The sequence below is a fragment of the Apteryx rowi genome, unplaced genomic scaffold, assembly GCF_003343035.1.
Source record: "Apteryx rowi isolate R43461 unplaced genomic scaffold, aptRow1 scaffold_67, whole genome shotgun sequence".
In the NCBI taxonomy this organism is placed as follows: Eukaryota; Metazoa; Chordata; class Aves; order Apterygiformes; family Apterygidae; genus Apteryx; species Apteryx rowi.
The window spans coordinates 2,425,459-2,445,757 of record NW_020450949.1 but is presented as its reverse complement, the minus strand read 5'-3'; the positions used below and the strand labels follow the sequence as shown (position 1 = coordinate 2,445,757).

At 39.1% G+C, this 20,299-nt stretch overlaps 3 protein-coding genes across 10 annotated transcripts in view; 2 read left to right on the top strand and 1 right to left on the bottom strand.

The window, feature by feature from the left end:
• Window positions 1-2,616: 2,616 nt before the first annotated feature.
• On the top strand, window positions 2,617-10,340 carry RER1 (retention in endoplasmic reticulum sorting receptor 1). 5 transcript variants are annotated; one of them, XM_026085462.1, is made up of 8 exons: window positions 2,716-2,758; window positions 5,405-5,484; window positions 5,807-5,892; window positions 6,450-6,554; window positions 7,719-7,818; window positions 8,283-8,361; window positions 8,468-8,603; window positions 9,511-10,340. In XM_026085462.1, exons 3-8 carry the CDS (start codon window positions 5,812-5,814, stop codon window positions 9,598-9,600), a joined length of 591 nt encoding a protein of 196 aa, XP_025941247.1. In that variant the 5' UTR covers window positions 2,716-2,758; window positions 5,405-5,484; window positions 5,807-5,811; the 3' UTR covers window positions 9,601-10,340. The 5 variants fall into 5 exon arrangements, with proteins under 5 accessions (XP_025941250.1, XP_025941245.1, XP_025941247.1 ...); XM_026085463.1 differs by lacking the exon at window positions 2,716-2,758 and adding an exon at window positions 2,888-3,074; XM_026085465.1 differs by lacking the exons at window positions 2,716-2,758; window positions 5,405-5,484 and adding an exon at window positions 2,617-2,700.
• Window positions 9,621-19,701, bottom strand: PEX10 (peroxisomal biogenesis factor 10). 4 transcript variants are annotated; one of them, XM_026085456.1, is made up of 7 exons: window positions 19,547-19,701; window positions 19,152-19,232; window positions 18,173-18,579; window positions 17,204-17,379; window positions 16,759-16,894; window positions 13,189-13,256; window positions 9,621-10,899 (listed from the first exon to the last, which is right to left on the bottom strand). In XM_026085456.1, the coding sequence occupies exons 1-7, from the start codon at window positions 19,656-19,658 to the stop codon at window positions 10,884-10,886; spliced, it is 996 nt and encodes a 331-aa protein (XP_025941241.1). In that variant the 5' UTR covers window positions 19,659-19,701; the 3' UTR covers window positions 9,621-10,883. The 4 variants fall into 4 exon arrangements, with proteins under 4 accessions (XP_025941241.1, XP_025941244.1, XP_025941243.1 ...); XM_026085459.1 differs by having other exon boundaries at window positions 19,004-19,232; window positions 19,547-19,564; XM_026085458.1 differs by having other exon boundaries at window positions 19,004-19,232; window positions 19,469-19,560.
• Window positions 10,828-20,299, top strand: part of PLCH2 (phospholipase C eta 2) — a 151,822-nt gene continuing 142,350 nt past the window's right edge. Inside the window, exons 1-2 of the mRNA XM_026085468.1 lie at window positions 10,828-10,916; window positions 15,658-15,784. The gene's annotated coding sequence lies outside the window, so the exon portion shown is untranslated. The remainder of the gene's footprint in view (window positions 10,917-15,657; window positions 15,785-20,299) is intronic.

Below are 20,299 nucleotides of genomic sequence, written 5' to 3'. Positions count from 1 at the left end.
ATACAAGAGGCACATGGCTACACAGGAACTCTAAACCTAAAACATAAGATTCTGTCAACTTGATAACAGCTTCTTCCCTACCCTCTAAATCACAAAGGTGATCCTTATATAGGCCAAAATCCTATCCCCATGAAAACAAATGTTTTCCCCATTGGCTCCCATAGGATCAGAATGAAATCAGTTTCTTAACTTTTTAGGTCAAGGATCTGACATTCACAGCAATCTGAAACCTCTACAACTATGCTAGTTTTTACACAGTACAGTAAGTGATCACTATCTGTGAAAAAAAAAAAAATTATAAACAAGAAGAGATCCATTTGCCTTCTTGTTCTGTCTAATAGCCTATAAGTACGGTTTTGAAGACTACAAATAACACCAAAAAAAAAAGAGGAAGATAAAAAGATTGTTGCAAGCTCAGTTCATTTATGCTCTTAGTATCAGGCCCCTGAGCCCACTCAGTAAGCCCCAATTCCTCTAACCACCCTCATCTGGGCCTCCACCCATACCCTCTGCCCATGGGCCCAGGAGCTCCATTCAAGGTCAGGCCTGGGCTCTCTGTCCTTGCCCAAGCTATGTTGTTGGTTTACCTGTGTTCAGCCTTGTTCTCTGGATAGACTTTGGACATATATTCTAGCCTTGTTTCCAGTTCTGTCTCCAGTCTCATCTTACAATGTTCCCAACAGGATCCCCTGGGTGGTCTCCGGACCTGATCAACCCCCTTGCCACCTTCAGGACTGTTAGTGAAACTTGTTATCTACATCCCTACTCTGACCATACTGTTGAAGTGCTATGGGACTGTGCCACAGTTGGTGAGAGTACTGCTCCATTCGTGCTGCGGTCACCTTTTCCTCTGCAATATCAGTGAAATGCTTGATGAAATTATAGAACTTGGACCTATTCTGCAAGCTGTCTTCTGAAAACAGAGGAGGACATTCAACTATACTTCAAATTTCTTAACAGAATCATGAAACTACATGAATCATGAGTGAGGGAGAGGGCAACTGGATATTAATAAGATTAGTTTCCAGATCTGGAAAAAAATTAAACATTAATTTAATGCATAACAGTACATCACCTTACTGAGTCTGAGTGGTTCTGAAGGGAGAACAGAATTCACTCAAATTCCTAAAAAATTAGGACATTAGAACACAGCTTACTGGAACTACAGCATCAAAACAACACATATAATCTCCCCGAAATAATTTATCCAGTTTCTTCCCATGACAAAATACCTCAGCGTCTCACTCTCCTTGCTTCAGTTGCTGAGCTACAACGTCTTCCATTGCTAAGTATCTTATTTAGCTGTAGTGCACAGTTCATATAGAAAATCTTCAAAGTAAGCAAGTTAAAGAAAAGAATTAAGAATTCACTTAACTATTACTTAGTGGGCCTTTTTTCCTCCATACCATGTTCTTTCCCCTGTTTCCATTCCCCTTCATCTTGAGAAAGGAATCAGAATAGCCTTACAGTCCACATCCTGGAAAAAAAATAGTGTTAAAAGAAAAGATAACTGGAACTATTTAAATGGAGAAGGTTCAACATTGAGTAATAAGTAATACAAAAGTAATAAGAATGCTATTTTAACTTAGAGATGCATATTTTAAAGTTTCACTATAAACAATATTTATGTAAAAATAAACCTATTATTTTGCTTACTACTTACATTCACCTTGTGTCATAGATGGGAACTTAGACTCTCTAAATACTTAAAGGTCATTATAACCGTCACATACAGGCTACATAAAAACAGTCGGAGGCTAAAATTGAGAAAGTAGCAGAGCTATTACGCTACACTTACTTAAGACAAGAATGCGAACACATAAAATAAAGCACATMGAGAAGATGAAAAAAGCACTTGTATTTAAATTAGCCTAAGCGCAGGAGTGCGAGCTTAGCGTCTCTTTGTCTTAAGGAGAGACAAACTTTCCCAGGCGTTGTGGGTCTCACCTTCGCCGTTCCAGGTGAGGCGAACAGGCTGAGGCGGCACCCTGCAGACCCCACCCCGAGCGAAGCTCGTTACCAAGCACGCTGAAGGGAGCGGGGTGAGGGGAGAAGACACGGTCCGAGCCCCCACAGAGCCCGCCCCACTCCCACTCTGGGACGGAGACCCCCCCACCCCGTGCTGAAGCACAGGCTCGCTCGGCGCTGCCGACATGGCCGCAGCTCTTGCCGTCCCGCTGCCGGCCCTTCGTCAGCGCCACGCAGGCGCCGCGGACGCCGGACCATGGCAACAGCACGCTCGCGCTCATTGGCTTCGCGGGAGCGAGGCAGGGCGGGGCTGCCCCCCAGACGCGGAGCGGGGCTGCGCCTGCGCAGCAGCTAGCGGGCGTGCCCCTGCGCAGGCGTGGGCTGGGCTGGGCTGGGCTAGGCTAGGCTAGGYTAGGGCACGCCCGCGCTCTCTTCCTGGTGCCTGCTCTCCTCCCCACGGCATGGGGTTCAGCAGACGCTTCTTGTGCTGATAACACAGCGGAACGCTATAACTGGGAACAGTAACGCCAACTGTCTTTCCATCCTTTCCTGTCTTCCCCGGCCCGTCTTCACAGATGCCGAGCCACCCATTTCCCTCCTACGTCAGAACACCATAGCAACGCCCACTTCCTCCCTCAGTTACCAATGGCAGGGGAATAGCGAGTCTTTCTCCCGCCCATCCTAACCCCGGAAGCGGAAGCCGATTTCTCTCCGTGGCTGCCGCCATATTGGGTTTGTGGATAGCAAGGGGGGAGGGGGGAACGGAAGGAAGAACTCGGCTCGGGCGTCTGTGAGTAGCTTGTGCTGCCGCTTCAGTGCCGGAGGGGCCGGGCTGGGCCCGGCCCGGCCGCCAAGTGTGGGAGCGGTGGGAAACCTGAGCCTCTGGGCTGGCAGCTTGGGGGCGAGGGTGGTGAGCCAGTCCCTTGGGGCGGGGGTGTGTCGGGCGAGAGGCCCCGCCGCGAGAGCAGGGGCCTCGTCGGGCTCAGTGGCCGCTGCCGCACTTGGCGCCGGGGCGCCCCTGCGAGTCGCGCTGCTGGGCACTGGCTCTCGGCCGTGGGGATGCTGCTGGGCCCCGTCGGGCCAGGCCTCCCGAGGGCTGCTGGACGGTTTGTTTTTCCTTTCGCCGTACCRCCGTCTGTCTCAGTGCTGTTCCCGGCCCGCCTGACCTCAGTGGCCTCTGCTCCTATCTCGGGGGTTTCCCTTTCTGGCCTCTTTGTCAAAACAGTATCTTCTTTTTTGTTTGCTTGTTTGTTTTCATTGCTTTCTTCCTGAATTTCTTGTATTGCTTTTGTTGAACAATGTTTGGTCTTAGATGGTATTGAAGGGATGTGGAAGTCCGTGTTTCCTGAGAAGCACAAGGCGCTCAGGTGCCACAAGACTGCTGCTGCTATTTGGACAGGCCAGGCAGCTGTTGTACTGTATAAAATTAAACTTTTCTTTCTAGGGTAGAAGAGAAACTTTGTAAGATCAATATTTTTCAGTGGTTGTCTGTTCACCCTATTAATAACAATTTTCTTCAGTTTGTTGCTTCTGAAAGTAAGCTTATTTTATGAGAAGAGGAAACTTATGTAAGTGATAAATTATTTCTAGTTATTTGCTTCATTTGTATTTTACATTTAAGGAAATCTATGTCATGGTCAGAAAGTTGCGTAAAAATTCTGCAGGTCTTTGTACTTGCTGTTGAAAGAGATGAATGAAATGTCTTTACTGCCCCAAATCCTGTCATTTTTCAGAATTCTAAGATGTAGTAGTATTGGTAATGATATCACTATAGCATTTGTGGTAAGAAGCTTAATTGTTGAAAGTCATGTACTCAGCTACTTGATATTTTTTAGCAGAGGAAAAACTTCTTGGTATGGTCTGTTTTTAGTAGCAGTCTATATTCTGTTAGTAGCAAACTGTTCAATTGTTTTTYTACTAATCTTTATATATCTTTCTGATTATTGGCTTTATTCAAATGGATGAATTGTTAACACTAAGCTGAAAAGTAAAGTTTTATATTATGAAAGAGAGGTTATTATTCTATAGTTTTAATTGTGTTCTTAACTGTAAACCATCTTAAAAGCAAATGCCAAAGACTGCTTTTCTTGATCCTGTTCTAATTACAGATGTTCTTTAAGTAAATGTTTTAAAGAAATGAGCAATTAACTAAAATTCTTAAATTATAAATATGAAATTTAGTTTATGCTACTTAAACTGAGCCAGTGAGAGGTGTCTTGTTGGTAAAACATAAGAGTGTTAGCTGGTTGTATTTCTCAGTCCTGTATGGAAGAACTGCATGTATGGTAGACATGCATAATAACATTTAATGTTTTTTTGCTACCTGTGTCACCAAGCAAAATCTCTACTTCTTCAGAAAACCATCAACAGCCTTACATACATGATTTTTCAACTGATCTACTTAGGTTAGCATTTGCAGGATTTGTCTGTGCTCTTTAGAGAACTGCTATCTGATCAATAGTTTGAGTATCTTTTTCAAAGGCTTATTAGTTCAGGAGGTTTCAAAAAGAACCAAAAAAGCACAAAATCATATTCATCTAACAATGCTGAGTATTTTTGTTCTTCTGCAGTGAATAGGGAAAACAATAGATTACTTCTCTTTTGCCTGTAATGGAAAAGTCCGTGTCTATATTGTATGAGTTTCTAGGAATTTTTAACTTTTCTGAGGTAACTTGAATTAAGGCAGACTGAAACTCTTGAAGCCTCATAATGAATCCCATTATTTTTTTGCAGTATAATAGGACTCCTTTTTATTACTTATCATTTATTCCATAGGGTGTAGTTTGTCTTTGATCTCAAATTTTTCTTGTGGTCACTGTATTGCAGTGTGCAAGACATTTACACTTTTATGGTTTAGTAATGCTTTGCAGACCTTTATTTTTCACCTGAGGCTCTTGAGTTATTAATATAGGGCTGAAAATACTCCCATTATCCCACAGAGTTATGTAGTCCCACCCGCAGATGGGGACTCCAGGGACTGCCTTTGGCGATGTGGCAAAAATTTTGCTGTTTAAATTCCATTTGATTTTGTTTGTTTTGTATCTTGAAGTGAACTGTAAAGCTTAGTTGGGCTTAACTGAGGAAAAAAAATGAAGATCCTAAATTGGTAGCAGAAGTATGTACTTAATAATTCCCTTGGTTAATATTTTTTACTTGATTCAGAATCCTGGCCCTGTCTTTTAAATACATGATTTTGCTCATGTATAAAGCTTTTCTGTGACTGCTAAGGTCTTCATGTGCCTGAGACAGATGAACTCACTCAATAGCTCTAGCAGTAGGCAGTGTTTTGAATTAGGTGGTTATGGTGAAGTTTTTTGTTTGGAACCACTGGTGTCCTGAACTTAAACTGCTTCACTATCTTCTAGTTACTTAATATTTGGAAATCCTAAGTCGATTTTAAAAAATTATTTATTTTGGTTTTGTTCTTTGCCTTTAGAAACTGAGGTGACAGGAGGGTGGTGCTGCAGTACGTATCTCAATGCTTAGATGTTAGAAATCAGCTCCTGCCTTATCAAGGTGAAGATGTCTAACATCTTGTCTAACAAGGCTCACTCCTCGATTTCTGTATGGACTTTTTTCCCCTCCCTAAAATGGATTGGATCCTCTTTCCCTGCTTTTATAAAATACTCTACTCTTTACTTTCCTGACAGTTTCTCTTGGGAATGTTTGGAATAAATATCTTCTTTTTAAGAATACTTCTGTAAAGATAATTTGATTCAAACAGGACAATCCAAAACAGTATCATATATAAGTGCTGGTTCAGATAGTGTACTTCAAAGCTTCACTGAGCTTAGATTTGGTTTTAAATGTTGTCTCTGTAACTGTTTTGTTTCCACAGCAAGAATGTCAGAAGGGGACAGTATTGGTGAGTCTGTTCATGGAAAGCCGTCCATGGTCTATAGATTTTTCACAAGGCTTGGACAGGTTGGTTTTCTGTAGGGTTTTTCTGACTCCATTAGAAACAGGTCTCAGTGCAACTTTTTTTACCTTTTTTTTTTTTTTTTTGATGAGCTATTGAAATCCTAAAATCTGTACAAAAGATTTCTTCTAAAGTGTTTTAAAAATAGATAACAAATATTACAATACATAGCTTAGCAAAATACTTAATTTGTGTATATTTGACTTTGCTTAGTGAAAATGTATGCCTTTATTGTCAAAAATGATGAGTGACTAGATTCTCTGACAGAAAACATCTTAAGGAAAGCAAACTAGCATGAAATATTGAAAATTTAAATCCCTAAAACGCCCAAGCATGAGGGGAAGGGGTTTTTTTTTGCCTTTGTAGAAATATAGGACTTGTATTTTATGATGCTCATAATTAGTTATTAAGTATATCTGTATTAAAGAAGAAAAATGTTTAATCTTACTCTGCTTTCCAAAACAGCTTCAAAATAGTTACCAGTTCTAATGCTACCTTATAATAAACATTATTCATTATATATCATGTATTTTACAGATATACACTTTATATTTCTTCCTAGATCTACCAATCCTGGTTAGATAAATCTACTCCATATACCGCAGTGCGATGGATTGTAACTTTGGGCCTGAGTTTTATCTACATGATTAGAGTTTATTTACTGCAGGTAAGAAAATTGGGTTTACTGCTACGTTTGTTTTAGATACCACTTTTTGTTTGTTTGTTTGTTTGTTAAGAGTGTTTCTGAAGTATGATATTACTTTGGAATTACATAATGTATCACAAGCATACACGCTAAAAAAGTGAACCAGATAGTCTGAAGAAAGAACACATCTAGTTGGTGCTAAAGTTGCTGCCTCAGACTGAAAAATGCATGAATGATTAATGATATTCATTTGATGGCAGCAGAAAGTGGAAAAACACTCTTAAAATTCTGATGAAATTACAAAATAAACTTCTGAAAAATCTGTTTCACTTAAGGTTTTACCTTTCATTTTAAAGCTGTATGACTTGTTCAGGAGCCAGTAGTTACCTTCTGTCGTGCAAACTATAAAGAATTTCTTAACTGGCACTTTTATCACTGCAGGCCAGTGGCAAACTATTTCTCCACTAATCAGGTATCTCTATTTTGTGACAATCTACAATCCAATTAAGAGCTTGAGAATTGTTATTTCTGAAAACTGAACGATTACAAATCAAATGTGAAAAGCCAGAAGATTGTAGTAATAAAGACATTTAAGACTCTGAAGCCTGTAAAAACTATAAAAAACTTGTTGCATGTATGCTCTTTACTTCTTTTATGTATTTTTAATGTAGAAACTGGATGCCTGAAGAAAGCGTTTGTATTAAATCTGCTAATATATGAGGGAATTTTACTACTTTTATGTCTTAAGATTTGTTTCAATTAATATATTAGGTTTTACCCCAGTACACTTTGTAAAACATCTAGCTTACAAAGGCTAATAGATTTTTCAGCTTTACTTATTTGTTTCTAATAAGTTTGGTCAGTATTTGCATAGCTGTAAAAGAAAATAAATGTGTTAATAGAAAGAAAGACAAAGAGCTATTATAGTGTAGATTGATTTATATATAAAAGTGTGTGTATGTGTGTATATATATGTGTGTATATATATGTGTGTATATATATGTGTGTGTAAAATATATAAAAAATAACAGAGTCCAGAAAACTTTTCATGTGAACATGACGATGTAGAAAAGCATCTGTTAAAGAAGCTAAAACCAAATTGTTTAATCTTGTTGAAAAATAAGTATCTGAAAGTGGTTTTCAGGAAGTTTTTAGTCTTGCTTCTTTTTTCCTCTCCCTCTTCAGGGTTGGTACATTGTGACATATGCCTTGGGAATCTACCATCTAAATCTCTTCATAGCTTTCTTGTCGCCAAAGGTAGACCCTTCTTTAATGGAAGATTCAGGTATGAGGAACGGTTCACATGGCAATAATTTTGAACTTAGTCAAACTTCCAGCTCATTTTGTCTAATATAATACTGTGAAGATACACACTTTTAGCATGACATTATATTTTTTTAACTTGCAAAAACTCTATGCAACCTGGTTTTAGAGGTCACTATAAAATTTGTCTTCAGAATAAATTTTTTTTTGAGGATAAGGATATAGTCTGTATTATATTACTCTTTTGTGTTTTGACATAAGGTTCATGTGGCTTAAGTTCTCCTTATAAGAACTCAAGTCATCTGGCACTCATTTCTTGTATCTTTCTGTTTTCTTTTGGGAAATGAACATTAAGTTATGTTAAAACAGCCACTGGAACTGGGGTCTATGTATAACAGTAAAAGCTTTTTTTCAGAAAGAGTGAAAAAAAGTCTGAGGAGTGAATACAGTGAAAATCAGTGTGAGTTTTTTTCCCCTCTCCCTCAGATGATGGTCCTTCCTTACCTACAAAGCAAAATGAAGAATTTCGGCCTTTCATTAGAAGGCTCCCAGAGTTTAAATTCTGGTGAGTAGATCCATCTGCCCATACTCTGTTTCTGAAACATTTAAATACCTAYGTTAAATAGGTGGTGGCTTGGGTTAAAAGAATAATTGTTAATGTTATTTTTAAGGCACTCTGCCACTAAAGGCATCCTGGTTGCTATGGCATGTACATTCTTCGAGGCCTTCAATGTTCCTGTTTTTTGGCCAATCCTTGTGATGTACTTCATTATGCTGTTTTGTATCACTATGAAGAGGCAAATCAAGGTAACTTATTTAGAATAGATGGGAGCACTTGTGATTTCAAAACTTACAGTATTTTTCCAAGCTGCCATCCAGATGAGCACTTCAGAGGTATTAATATATTGTGTGCATTTCTTTTACTGGATAACATGAACACCTAAACATGTCTGCATATTTGCAACTTAGAGCAAATATTGGTAATAGGAAATAAAAATTCTTGAAAAAAGAAGTTTGCATACTGTGTTACAAAATTTGATGCTTGCTTTCAAAGGGTTTCAATCTCAGACTTGGAGATCGGGGGGGGGGTTGTTTTGTTTTTACGTAGGAAGAGTCAGTTTCCCATCCACTTTCTTTCTTCAGTTAACTTTGTGGCTATTTTTAATGAAGAGGTGTTTCAGAATCTCTGATGAGTGAAAAGGGGAGTTTTGACACATTTGTGCAAGAAAGTGGTTGGAGAAAAGGGGAAGGAGAAGAACATAGGCAAGTCATGCCAACCATTTTTAACAAATTACTTTTAGTCTGGCATTTTTAAAAAGAGAACCAGTGTTTTTTGGTGGGTTTTTTTTTTTCAAACAACAATTAGAATTTTGGATAAGTACTGTTTTCAAAATTGTAAATTAAAGATTAAAGGGTAGTAAAGGATTAATATCTCTATGCTATTCCCCTATTCCTGCTATCTCCCAATCGGTTATCTTCACTGCACTACACATGTTTTTGGGGAGGGTATACCCAAATTTGAGATTGTTAAGATTAGGCTGATAGTCCTACTTAAATGTAAAATCCTATATGTTTGGCTATTTCATCAATTTTACAATACTGAAGAATTGTCTTTCTAGAGGACTTTGTAATTTAAATTGCATATTATAAAGCATTTTTTGGTAAACATTATCTAAGTTTATTGCCTCTAAAAATTGATGTTTTTTCTTTACAGCATATGATAAAATACAGATATATACCCTTCACACATGGCAAGAGGAAATACAAAGGGAAAGAAGACGTGGGAAAGACCTTTGCTAGCTAGAAGATGCAATCAACCTGTTGACAAGTTCTGCTTATTCATAAAGGAACGGTTTTGAGCCATTGTAACAATGCCTTTTTTCTTCATATAAAGTGATTAAGAGGGTGGTGACAAAGCAGTTGAATTTTCATTTTACGAGAATCTTGCTATTTTTATCTGAACTATCAGTTTCTTGAAGAAACTGGCATTCTAACCAAATTGCATTGAGTTTAGCATCTTTTCTAAGAGTTGGAGAAACTTTTGATAGTCCCATGGATTTGGGATAAGGTATTTCTTTTAAGATCCATTGCAGCTGCCATGACATTGGGAAGATTTTTACATAGTTATCCTGCTCACTATGACCCCGAAGTGCTGTGCACATATGTGGAGGAAAAAAAGTAAGGTGGCACACATGATGCTGTTTTCTGCTTCATGGATATGTGCTATTTTCATACAAAAGTCCAGTAGACATTAATAGATGCAGAATTTAAGCCAGTTTGCTAAATGCATGGTATTACTGAGTTATAACCAAACAAATATAAATAAGAATTTTGTTAAAGTGTGGGTTTGGCAGCAGGGAAAAATATATGTGYAACTTCTAAGGTAACTCATTTGTGTAAGGTTTTAATGCCAGTTTCACCCTGACATCTCATAGCAGATGCTAGAATTGGGCTCTTCCATGATGACTCAAAACTTGTTCAAAATTTGTCACGATTTCTTTTGAGGACCTGGAATTATAAATATATATTATATTTTAATTGTTATTAGTTGGAGAATATTTTGTCTCATTTCTTTCGTACTTAAGGATTTCTTGGTTAATTTAAGTTGACTTTATGCAGCCCTTTCAGATCATACCCACATTGGCCATAGCAGACAAACTTTACAAGTTTTAACACAGCTTTTCATTTTCTATGGAAAAAAATTAGAGATAAATGACCTGCATGTAAACTTTTTTGATGTGATACAACTGCAGTTTTATTAAGTGACTTTTTAATTCCAGAATTTATTAAAAGATAGTGTCCCCCTTTCTTGTCCTTTATTAATCTTTTTATACATACAATAATCCAATGGTGGTTTATAGATCCTTTTCAGTTATGGTTACCCTTAGAATTTGTCTTTATATAACACTTTTTCTTAGCTCTTTGGGGAGCATTCACATTGTATTTGCAGAAGATAGGAAAAGATTAGCCCTTTGAAGATTCTGAATGGAGAGTAGTGGCAGCTTCAACGGACAGCTAATTGGAAAATGTACTTAAGAGCTGTTTCAATTGATGTTGTCAAATGAAGTCATTATGGAGCCCTGTGATTCAGCCTTCAGTAATCCTGGAAAAAAATGAAAGGTAGTTTTAGTTAACATTGGCCTATTTTCTTATTAGCATTAGGGAAACTAGTAATGTGTGTGAAACCTTAAAATTATGGAAATACAGTAGCTAGAAAGGGCCTTATAAAAATACCAGTCATGGATGCTTGCAGTTCATTGCCTAAAATCTGAAAGCCCTGACTTGGAGAAGCTGTCTTTAGGTTTGCTGGAATTCCTGAATATATGGGTGAATCAGGGAGAAAATTTGAAATTGTTTGTTTTTATTGATGTTAAAATTAGCAACTGCGATGACCCCCGTTGAACCATGGGGTGTTAGGATAGCCATTGCAAATTCTTCCATTTGCTTGTTTTCTTCCGTCGGAGCTTGTGTTGAATGCCTTCTCATTCTTAGGTAGGCATAGCTGTTCTACATCCGGTGGGACTAACAGTTTTCAAATACAAATTGTAGTTGAAGTTGGGACAAAGGCAGAGTGTAGTTCCCTAGTTGATTCTCAACATGCAGTGGCTGGACAGGTTGGAGGGCATTTTGTTAAACTTTGGTCTATTTTTATCACATTATGGCTTACTGCTTATGACTGATAAGTTTTTATCACTTATGAGTGATAAAAATTAAATTATTCTTACAGAATGCATGATAAACTTGGCTGGGCAACTTCACAGCAATTTCCTAGTCATTTGTTTTTATGTGCAGTTAAATGTCTGGCAGTGATTCCCTTAGCTACTCGTGTTTTGAGTCCTGATGTGGACCATTTTTCTTCCATTGTGCCTTGACAGTTTGAGGCATGCGGGGCAGTACTGAAAGTTTTTTAGTGCAAGAAAGGGAAGGTATTTTAACTCTGAAAATCACTGTTTCATAAAGTAATACTGAAATTCTGGCAAAGTTGTATATCAGCGACTGTTCTTTCCCCCCCCCCCCTTGCATTTATCTGTATGATGTAAAGTTAAACAATTTTATTGGAGAATTCATGGTAACACTTTAATATTAAATGTTATCTAGCTAACCAGGATCCCTGCAGTATTTAAAAAAAAAAAAAAAAAATTGAGAAGTGCTCTTACTGTCAGATTCCCCCACCCCCACGTCCATACTTGGTGCCAATTTAGTGCCGTTAGTGAAAGTCTTACTGAAACTGCAACTTATGATCCACAAAAAGTGGATCATCTGGATTTCCTGCCCCATCTGAATTTAAAGAATATAAATAACTGTTTTGTATGTTTTCTATTATGCAATAATGAAAAGAAGATATGCTAACATTTGAGTATCTTCGTTTTTCCTGCTGCTCTGAATACTTCTATGAGTGAATTAAATGGGAATAAACCTTGACGAGGTGATGCTGCTGAATCCCTCCTCATTTATACTTTAAAATATTGGTTTAGAATAAATAGTCCCTATTGCCATAAAGCAGGGAGGGGGCGCATGTCTAAAGCAAGCCTTTTCCCTCTTTGTGTTAGACTGTAGAAAACACAGACAAAACATAAGCTGTGTTTTATCCYTGACCTTAGTTTGCTATTAGTATATGGTACTAGAGCTTTTTTGAAACACTTGTTACATAACTATAGTCTAAATGTCTGGACTACTTGATGAAAAGTCTTGATATTTAATAGTGATGGAAAGAAAAGCTTTGAGTTCGGAAGCTGAATGTTAATAGATCAGTATATAGAATAGCCTGTATTCTGCATTTCAAGGGGCTCCTTGCATTTGTTGCTTCTGTTGATTTAAGGGAAGTCACGTAGCTTGTCAAATCAAGGAAACCTGCTTTATTGTTAACTTTGTTGTGAAAATGGAATGGTACCTGATGTACATTTATCATCAGATCTTCCACTGCAGTTAAACTAAGAATTTGTGTACAGCTGCTGTTTTTCCCCTTGAAGCCTACAGCATGAACTGTTGTAATGTTACAAGAAAAAGTGAGTCTTACAAATCCTAGAACTTTACTCATACCTTAAGTAAGCAATGAAAGGTTGGAAGATTCGCTGTTCGCACTTGTATTTAGAGAATGAGAATTTGATGTATATCTTTCATTGCCCAAAGTGAAGGAAGAGAATTACATTTGTCCTAATCACTCTTAGAAAGAGGTGTTCTTAATATGGTCAAGAACCATGTTGCAAGAAACAGAAGGGCTGGAGCCAGAAACACGTTTATTTTGTAAAACAGGAATGAGTGCCACCTTGTACAGGCAGTTATCAGTTTTATAATAAAACCTTGTTCTTGGACTAATTCAAGCTGTATGGCCACTTTCTAAAGGGAAGAGAGCTGAGGCCCTTGTCATGAAACAGAAAAGATTTTGCTTTACTGTTGATAATGACGTAGGTAGATCAGTTTCTGAGGATGAAAATTCTCTCTGCACAGTGGACATTCTGCCTGCAAAAGGAAAAGAAATTAGATATAAGTATCGAATTGCTATTTTAAAAAGTTTTAAAAAAATCTAAATACAACTGTTTAGCTACTATAGAAAATGAGCATCTATAATTATAAACAAATTTTTCAGACCAATTTGTAATGCAGACTTAACCGTGTAAAGCTTCTTAAGCTAGCTGCACTTAATTTAAAATGCAGTGTGAGGTGACATGAGTGTTTGAAATACAGCCATGGTTTTATGGTTGTCATACACAGTATACAATACCTTTGCCTTAAAGTAACATCATTGTCTTAGAGAAAAGTGACTTCTAGGATTTTCACCTCCAAGGAAGAAAGTCCATCTAGCAAAGTCAATCAAGCAGTTGTCATTTCAAGATGTTACTTGGATGTTCTATTGTCCTTGAATATGTTAAGCTAAGAAATGTTGCTGTATACTCATTTTGGAGGTAATGGGTTCTTTTCTTTTTCCACCTTCATACTAAAAATACTTCCCCTTATTTTACTTGCAGCTGAAAGAACTAGAGGACTGATAGCCTCTTTGCCATCATTACCTGAAAAATCAAGTGTTGCATTATGCATGTTTATACTTAATGTATTAAAGGCCAGTTTCACTGCAGAGATTTGGTCACATAACATACTTGGTAAACCAGAACCATGGCTTTCTTTGAGGAGTTTATCTTAAGTTTGCAATCAGTTTTTTTTTTTTTTTTTAGTTCCTTTGTCCTCTGAGTTTCTTCTGCATAGCTTTCATCAGGGCTACTATTTAACAAGCATTTCCTAAAACAGTAAGCCAAAATGAACTATACTGATTCTTAACAGTTCTTTTGTCTTTTTTTTAAACCTAGCCTGTAATATATACTATTACTTTGATTAATTTTGCTAATGTATGTGGAATCAGAAAAACTGAAGTTCAAGCTGGTATGAGGAAACACTAACTTTTGCTAGAAGTAGCATTTAAACATATTTAACTGTGAAGTACAAGCTGCTCTTTAGTTCTCAAGATAAGAGCTTTTACAATTTTCTGTCTTTGGTTGATGAAGCCTGTAGGAGAGTCAAAAGATTTATCAAGTCAGCACATGTTTCAAAAGACTAAAACTTACTAAAAAGGTAACAATTGTCAATGTTAAGAAAAGACGAAAAACTTAAGCCTCTGGACCTTAAACCAAAAAAGCCAACTCTGAACTGTGGACTTTGAACTGCTATTAGAGTGGTAAATTAGTCACCAAGTCTTTAGGGCAAAGAATCAAGCAAAGATATGATTATGATGAATAGATTTTTTTCAGATTTGAAATGTCACCTACAGGCACGTGCATCTGGGACAGCTTTAGAGTGGACAGAGATGCAAAAAAGAAATGTCCTCTAATAGATTTAGCTGTATTGTCAGCTACTGCTGAAACTGAAAACTGACAACTAAAATTGGCAGTAGGCTGCCAAGTATACTTGTGTTACATTCAAATTTCAATTACCTCCAGTTTATTGGAAATAAGCTACTTCATGCAGGGAGTCAACAGGGCAATTTCTAATGCTAACTCAGTTGAAGCTCTTATATTTCCAGTTAGAGATATTAGGGAAGTGAGAACTAATCTTCATTCTGGATTACAAGAGCAACTTTTTTTTTAATTGATGCCCAGACCCATAAGAAACCAAACAAGCTTGAACAGGGCTACAACACTAAAGAAACATCTACCTAGATTGTTCTAAACTGGTTTTGAAAATGTGTGTGAAAACAAGTTCATGATGTTTTGGCTTCCTACTGGAAACTCTTTAATAAGAGCCCAAACTAAAGTCTTCAGAGGTAGATGCAAATCCAATGCAAGTTAGCATCTGCTTGCTATTTATCAGCTTAGCTGAATTTTTCCCAGTCTGTACTTGCTTTTAGAATCAGCTAAGTCATTTGCTTTTTCATTTCAGTTTCATAAGGAAGTGCGGTACTCGGGAGTTAATATCCTTGCATGAAAGGTGTATATTAGTATTCAGCAAATCTTACTCATGTTTTCATCAATTACCTTATCCTGAACAGTGTAAGTGATAGGTAACCTGTGTAAGGGAACAACTTTTCTAATAACTGATTTCTTCTGATAACTGAGGCAGAAAAACAGCAGTTTGAAACACTCTGTAGTCTAGCAGGATAGTTTCAGTCTAAGGGGCCCTATGTAGGTATCTGCTTCAGTTACACTCATTCTCAGTTTAGTAAGATAGTTTTCTGAAGGGAGCCCACACTAGCTTTCAGTTCAGTATCAATGTGTAGTGAACTTGCACATTCAGCTGAAACTTTATGTTCGCTGTCTCCATTACATTTATCATTCAGAAACAAACCACTGGTGTGCTGAAAAATGCTAATTTTGGGGGGAAAAGAATAGTTTGGTTTGTGTTAGGCAAACTAACATTTTTTTTTTTGAAACAGGATTAAATGAACCTGACTACCCAGTAAGAAGAGTATCTATTTTCACAGCCTGGGAAAGAATGGCTGAGTAGTTCAGTAGATTGCCACCCTTTCCTTGCAGCTAGAGACAGCTTCTGACAGTATTGAGGTAAGACTGACATACACTGGCTAAATCTTTACAAACATATCTGAAATGACTGGATGTCTTCTAATTTGTACCAAGGTATTGTTAAAAAGGAAGTAGCTTGCACAAGCTGCATTCTACTTTGTCTTCGTATGGTCTATCTATCCTGGAACTTAACAGGCTATATAGGTATAACCTTGGTGGATTTAAATACAGGGCTTTGATAGTGATAGTTTGGCTACACTAATTTCAGTGTCAAGATCCATTTGGGATCTTTGGAAATATTCTGACAAGTAATATTTGCCTGATCCTGTTCTACCACAGCTATACTAGTATCAGTGTCAGAAAATTTTAAGTAGATTGCTCATGTCTAAAACAGCTGCAGTAATACATCTGAATTATAACACAGATATAGGCTCAGTGGTAAAAATTTTCATTTGTAAGTAGCCCTTCATGCCTTTTTTCTTCTGGCAAGCAGTTCACTCTGCAGAGAAAATGAATGAATAACACCTTGTCTTATTCCAGGCTGTCTATTAAAACCTTACTGGATAAAAATTCTGTTGTAACTTATTAATCCAGAGCAAAATCCAACTTTAAAATATCATGCATAACAATACTTGACCCAGTTTGGTTGTAACTTATTTATTCATTTTTATTGGAAATTGGTCTTAAATGAGAAGAAGGCTTCAGAAGATCATTTTTCTTGCCCCATTTCATACAGAATTAGAGCCTAGGTCTATAGATAAATGAATTATGTTCATGCCTGACTTGCATAGATAGTCCAATCGCATTTCCATGGTTGGGCCAGAAAAATGATCACCTTATTTACCTCATCTTTAGGTTCTGCTGAACTCTTTGGGGGGGAGGGCAAGGGAGGGATTTAGGGTGCATCAGTAAAGGAAAAGGTACTGTTTCAACACCCAGGCTGACAGGTATTTACAAGTAGAAATTTCATCATGTCTACCCCTTCAAGTCTGTATTTGTCCTTCTGTACTTACTTTGGTATTACACCACTCGGTAATGCATTCCCAGCAGAACAGGTGGCCACAAGGCGTGGCTGTTGCAYGTCTCCGTTCTTCCAAACACAAAGTGCAGCGGGAGTGGCGCCCAGTAGTCTTTTCCTCAGTCACATTTCTAATTAACATAGTTATATATTACTTACTTTTACGTAGCCTGCTTGCAAGAAATATTTGGTAATACAGAATGCTAAAGTAAACCTTGTCTTCAAGTATTAACCCAGTTTGTGTAGATTTAAAAAATATAAAAGCAAAGCATGAAATCTAAGAGATACTTAAATCAATACAGAATGTGTCTCAAATGTTACATTACACCAGGCTCTAACTTAAGTCAAAATGTAACTCCAGTGCTCTCCCTGTTCATAAAAGCTAYTACATTTCCCATTATTGCTTCCACCTCTTTCCTAGTAAGTAAAGATCATCATACTTCTGGTGAGCTAGATTGCGGTGTAGTTTCCATTCCTGCCTTGCTCTCTGCTTCTGTTTGAAGCTGTATATCTGAACACCAATTGTTAGAAGAAGATGAAGGAGTGAAGTTATTCCAAGAAACTTGTAACTTGATCGAATGCTCTGATCTTCTCTTTGCAATCCTCCAAAATACAGCTGCATAGTTCACAGAAATAAAGATGTTAAGCTGTTGCAGTTTATCATGAAACTGCCCCCCATATCAGTAAAATGAYTTGGGAATTCTCACTTCTGTCCCCAAAATTGACACATTAAATTTCTTGGACCTMTCAAACTGTTCTTCGGCTGTCTCTCTGTACATCTAATGTGTCCTGCATGCATCAGGCTACACTTAAGACAAATGATCCATGTACAAACAGTAGTTAAGTTGTCAGTCTGTCTATCAAAGCTACTGCTGTAATCAGATTGTTGTTAGGTGGCTCTGAGCAAGTAGTCAAACACCTCTTTTCCACATAGACAAGATCTTTGATTAGGGAAGTGTTGAAGAGTCTTGTGTCTATACACAGCTCTGTGCCAGTGGCTGAGGATGTTTTGAAAGATGCTTTTTGGAAAGACAATGTGAAATTAAACTTTTCACGTGGAAAAAATCCTATCTAAATGTGTACTGATTTTTGTTACAAACTGTATTTAAGTATTTTCCGTGCATTTATTAAGCCACTTCTCAGTTTTTATTTATTTGTAGAAGACAGATTGGACTAGATAATTTTAGTAAATAATTTTAGAATATTACTTATAGCCATAGCCTTTAAACTGGAGGGACTCATAACCTCCCTACATAGTATTTAAAATTTCTCTCTTCACCTAGTCTGCACTGCCTGTATTGTAATCAGCTAAGGCCAAATTCTATATTCGTCTTACAAACACAGCATACCAACAGAAGCCAAAATACAGCAATGGAGACTATTTTCAAACAAGAAATAAATCCACTTACATATGTGATTCCTGTGATCCTTTTAGACAGGTGATAAAAAGTGCCATTTATATAGAATATTGCCAGATGTAGTCGACGAAGCAAAGGAATGCATTGTTTAAGAACATACACAATTTGTAAGACTGTTTTCTTCTGCTTGTATGGCAGTTCCCCAACTTGCTTCTGTATCCAGTTTCGTAGTAAGGTCCTATCCAATAAGCTGTGTGCTGGGTTGCTCTGCTGGGTTCTAGACCCATCAGCCTCTATCTGTAACTCATGTTCCAGATGCAGTAATCCTTTTTCTAAGCAATAAGGTACTATAGTATGAAGAGAAATCAAGATGGCCCGTCGAAGAAAAGAAGGCACCCTTTTCTTGCTTGAGTCAACTTGAACAATGTTAACATACTCTTCACCCAGAGTCTGATAACCTAAATAGTGTGTGTAATGGAAAACAAGCAGGGTAAGATAACAATTGCAGTATCATTCTCTGTATGGGTAAGCAGTGGTGTCGGGCTGCTCAGGTGAGAACATGGGCCAAGTTTTGGAGTTTTCATGAGTAGTTGCATTTTTTGTGTTGAATGAGGTGAGTACTATGTTTATTATCTCAATTCACTGTCTGCAATGGATTTARGTTTTAAAGCAGGAACACTTTTTCATACTGTCATGCATCCTTTTTTTAAAAAGCAGCTTCTGCATTTAAAAGAACACATACATATAAGGAGTGATAAATTGTTGCATTTGAACAGCAGATTTATAAAGCTTCTGACAATATCATGTTATCATATTTAGTAACAGGCCTTTAGAAGCATAGAGACATAGAGCAATAACGGGCACAGAGAAGCATAAACTTACCAACTGTTACATTGTAGAAAGGCAGCAAACTCATGCCAGTTGACAGTCACAAACAAGTAGCAACCAGCCAGGACAGAAATCTCTCTTTTTTTCATACTGTTACTATTACCCTCAGCATTTCTCCTAAATAAGCTGCTATGCACATTACCTGACAAAGTGGTGAGGCTGAAGTAGGCTATATCAGAAAGCAGTTCAATTTCTTTCCTCCATTCCAGCCACCTCTTAGCACCTAAGAGGCAGAGTCATAGTTATTTAAAATAAATTTCTATTGATCTAAGCCCTCCTTGGGGAATGATTTTGCCCAAACACTCCAGCGCTGGATTGAAACAAAGGATCGGCCCCTCCCACTGCCCGATAGGAGAGAAGCTCTAACGGGCGCATAGCTGGGGGCCGATTATGCTTTTAGGGGCGGATTTCGCAGTATTTACGATGTCGCCACAGTCCCGCCCTCCCGTTCCACGTCACCTCATCGCAACAGCGAACCCGGGGCCTGCCCCCTCGGCCGGGCCGGGCGCCGAGAGAAGCCCCCACGGGAGGMGTTACCCGCGAGCCCGTGCAGCGCGGCGCCAGCCCCGCTCCGCAGCCCGCTCCGGTACAGCTCGTCCTTCTGTCCGCAGCGCACCAGCTGCGCCGGGCCGGCGGGCGCCGGCGGCATCGCGCGCGGAAGGAGACGCAGCCGTCACGCACCGGAAGCTCCTCCCTCAAACGACACCCGCATGAAGCGGGGCGGAGGAGGAAACCCCGCCCTGCCGCGAGGCGCAAGACGTTGCGTCACGGCAGTCTTCCCAAGAGGAGGGTGGGGGGGAGCGCGGGCGCGGCTGAGGAGACGCTTCTTAAAGCGGCTGGGGCCCCTCTCCCTCCACCTCATCGCTGTTATTCTTTCTGCTCCTTGCTGCAGCTCGCGCGCTGCTCTGCGACCGTTGGCGCTGTCGCGCGCCAGCCTTCCCGCCATTAGCTGAGGCGCAGTCGCGCCCGCGCTCCGGGGCCGCCGGGGGGAGCGGCACTGCGGCGAGGTTCGCGGCATCACGTCCCGCTCCGCTCCCCTCCGGTGCTACAGGGTGGCTGCCCAGAAACCCGGTCAGCGCCTTGGCACGGCTCTGCCGCCGGCCAGCGGCAGCTCTGCGGCCCTGGCTGTCTCCCGAGCGCGGTTCTTACGCGACCGCAGAGCAGGCCAGCACGGGCTCGTCGCCTCCCCCCTGCGGGGCTGCTCTGAGGGGTGAGGGCAGGTTCTGGTGGAGGTAAACTGTGGGCTGCTGCACGTGGCGGTGCTCTCCTCTGCACGAACTGCTAGAAAAG

What these genes read in the sequence shown, in the direction of transcription:
- RER1 (XM_026085465.1), top strand. Translation starts at nt 5,812, where the DNA reads ATGTCAGAAGGGGACAGTATTGGTGAGTCTGTTCATGGAAAGCCGTCC. An exon ending in TTTTCACAAGGCTTGGACAG is followed by an intron (nt 5,893 to 6,449) that starts GTTGGTTTTCTG and finishes ATTTCTTCCTAG; the next exon opens with ATCTACCAATCCTGGTTAGA. An exon ending in TTAGAGTTTATTTACTGCAG is followed by an intron (nt 6,555 to 7,718) that starts GTAAGAAAATTG and finishes CTCCCTCTTCAG; the next exon opens with GGTTGGTACATTGTGACATA.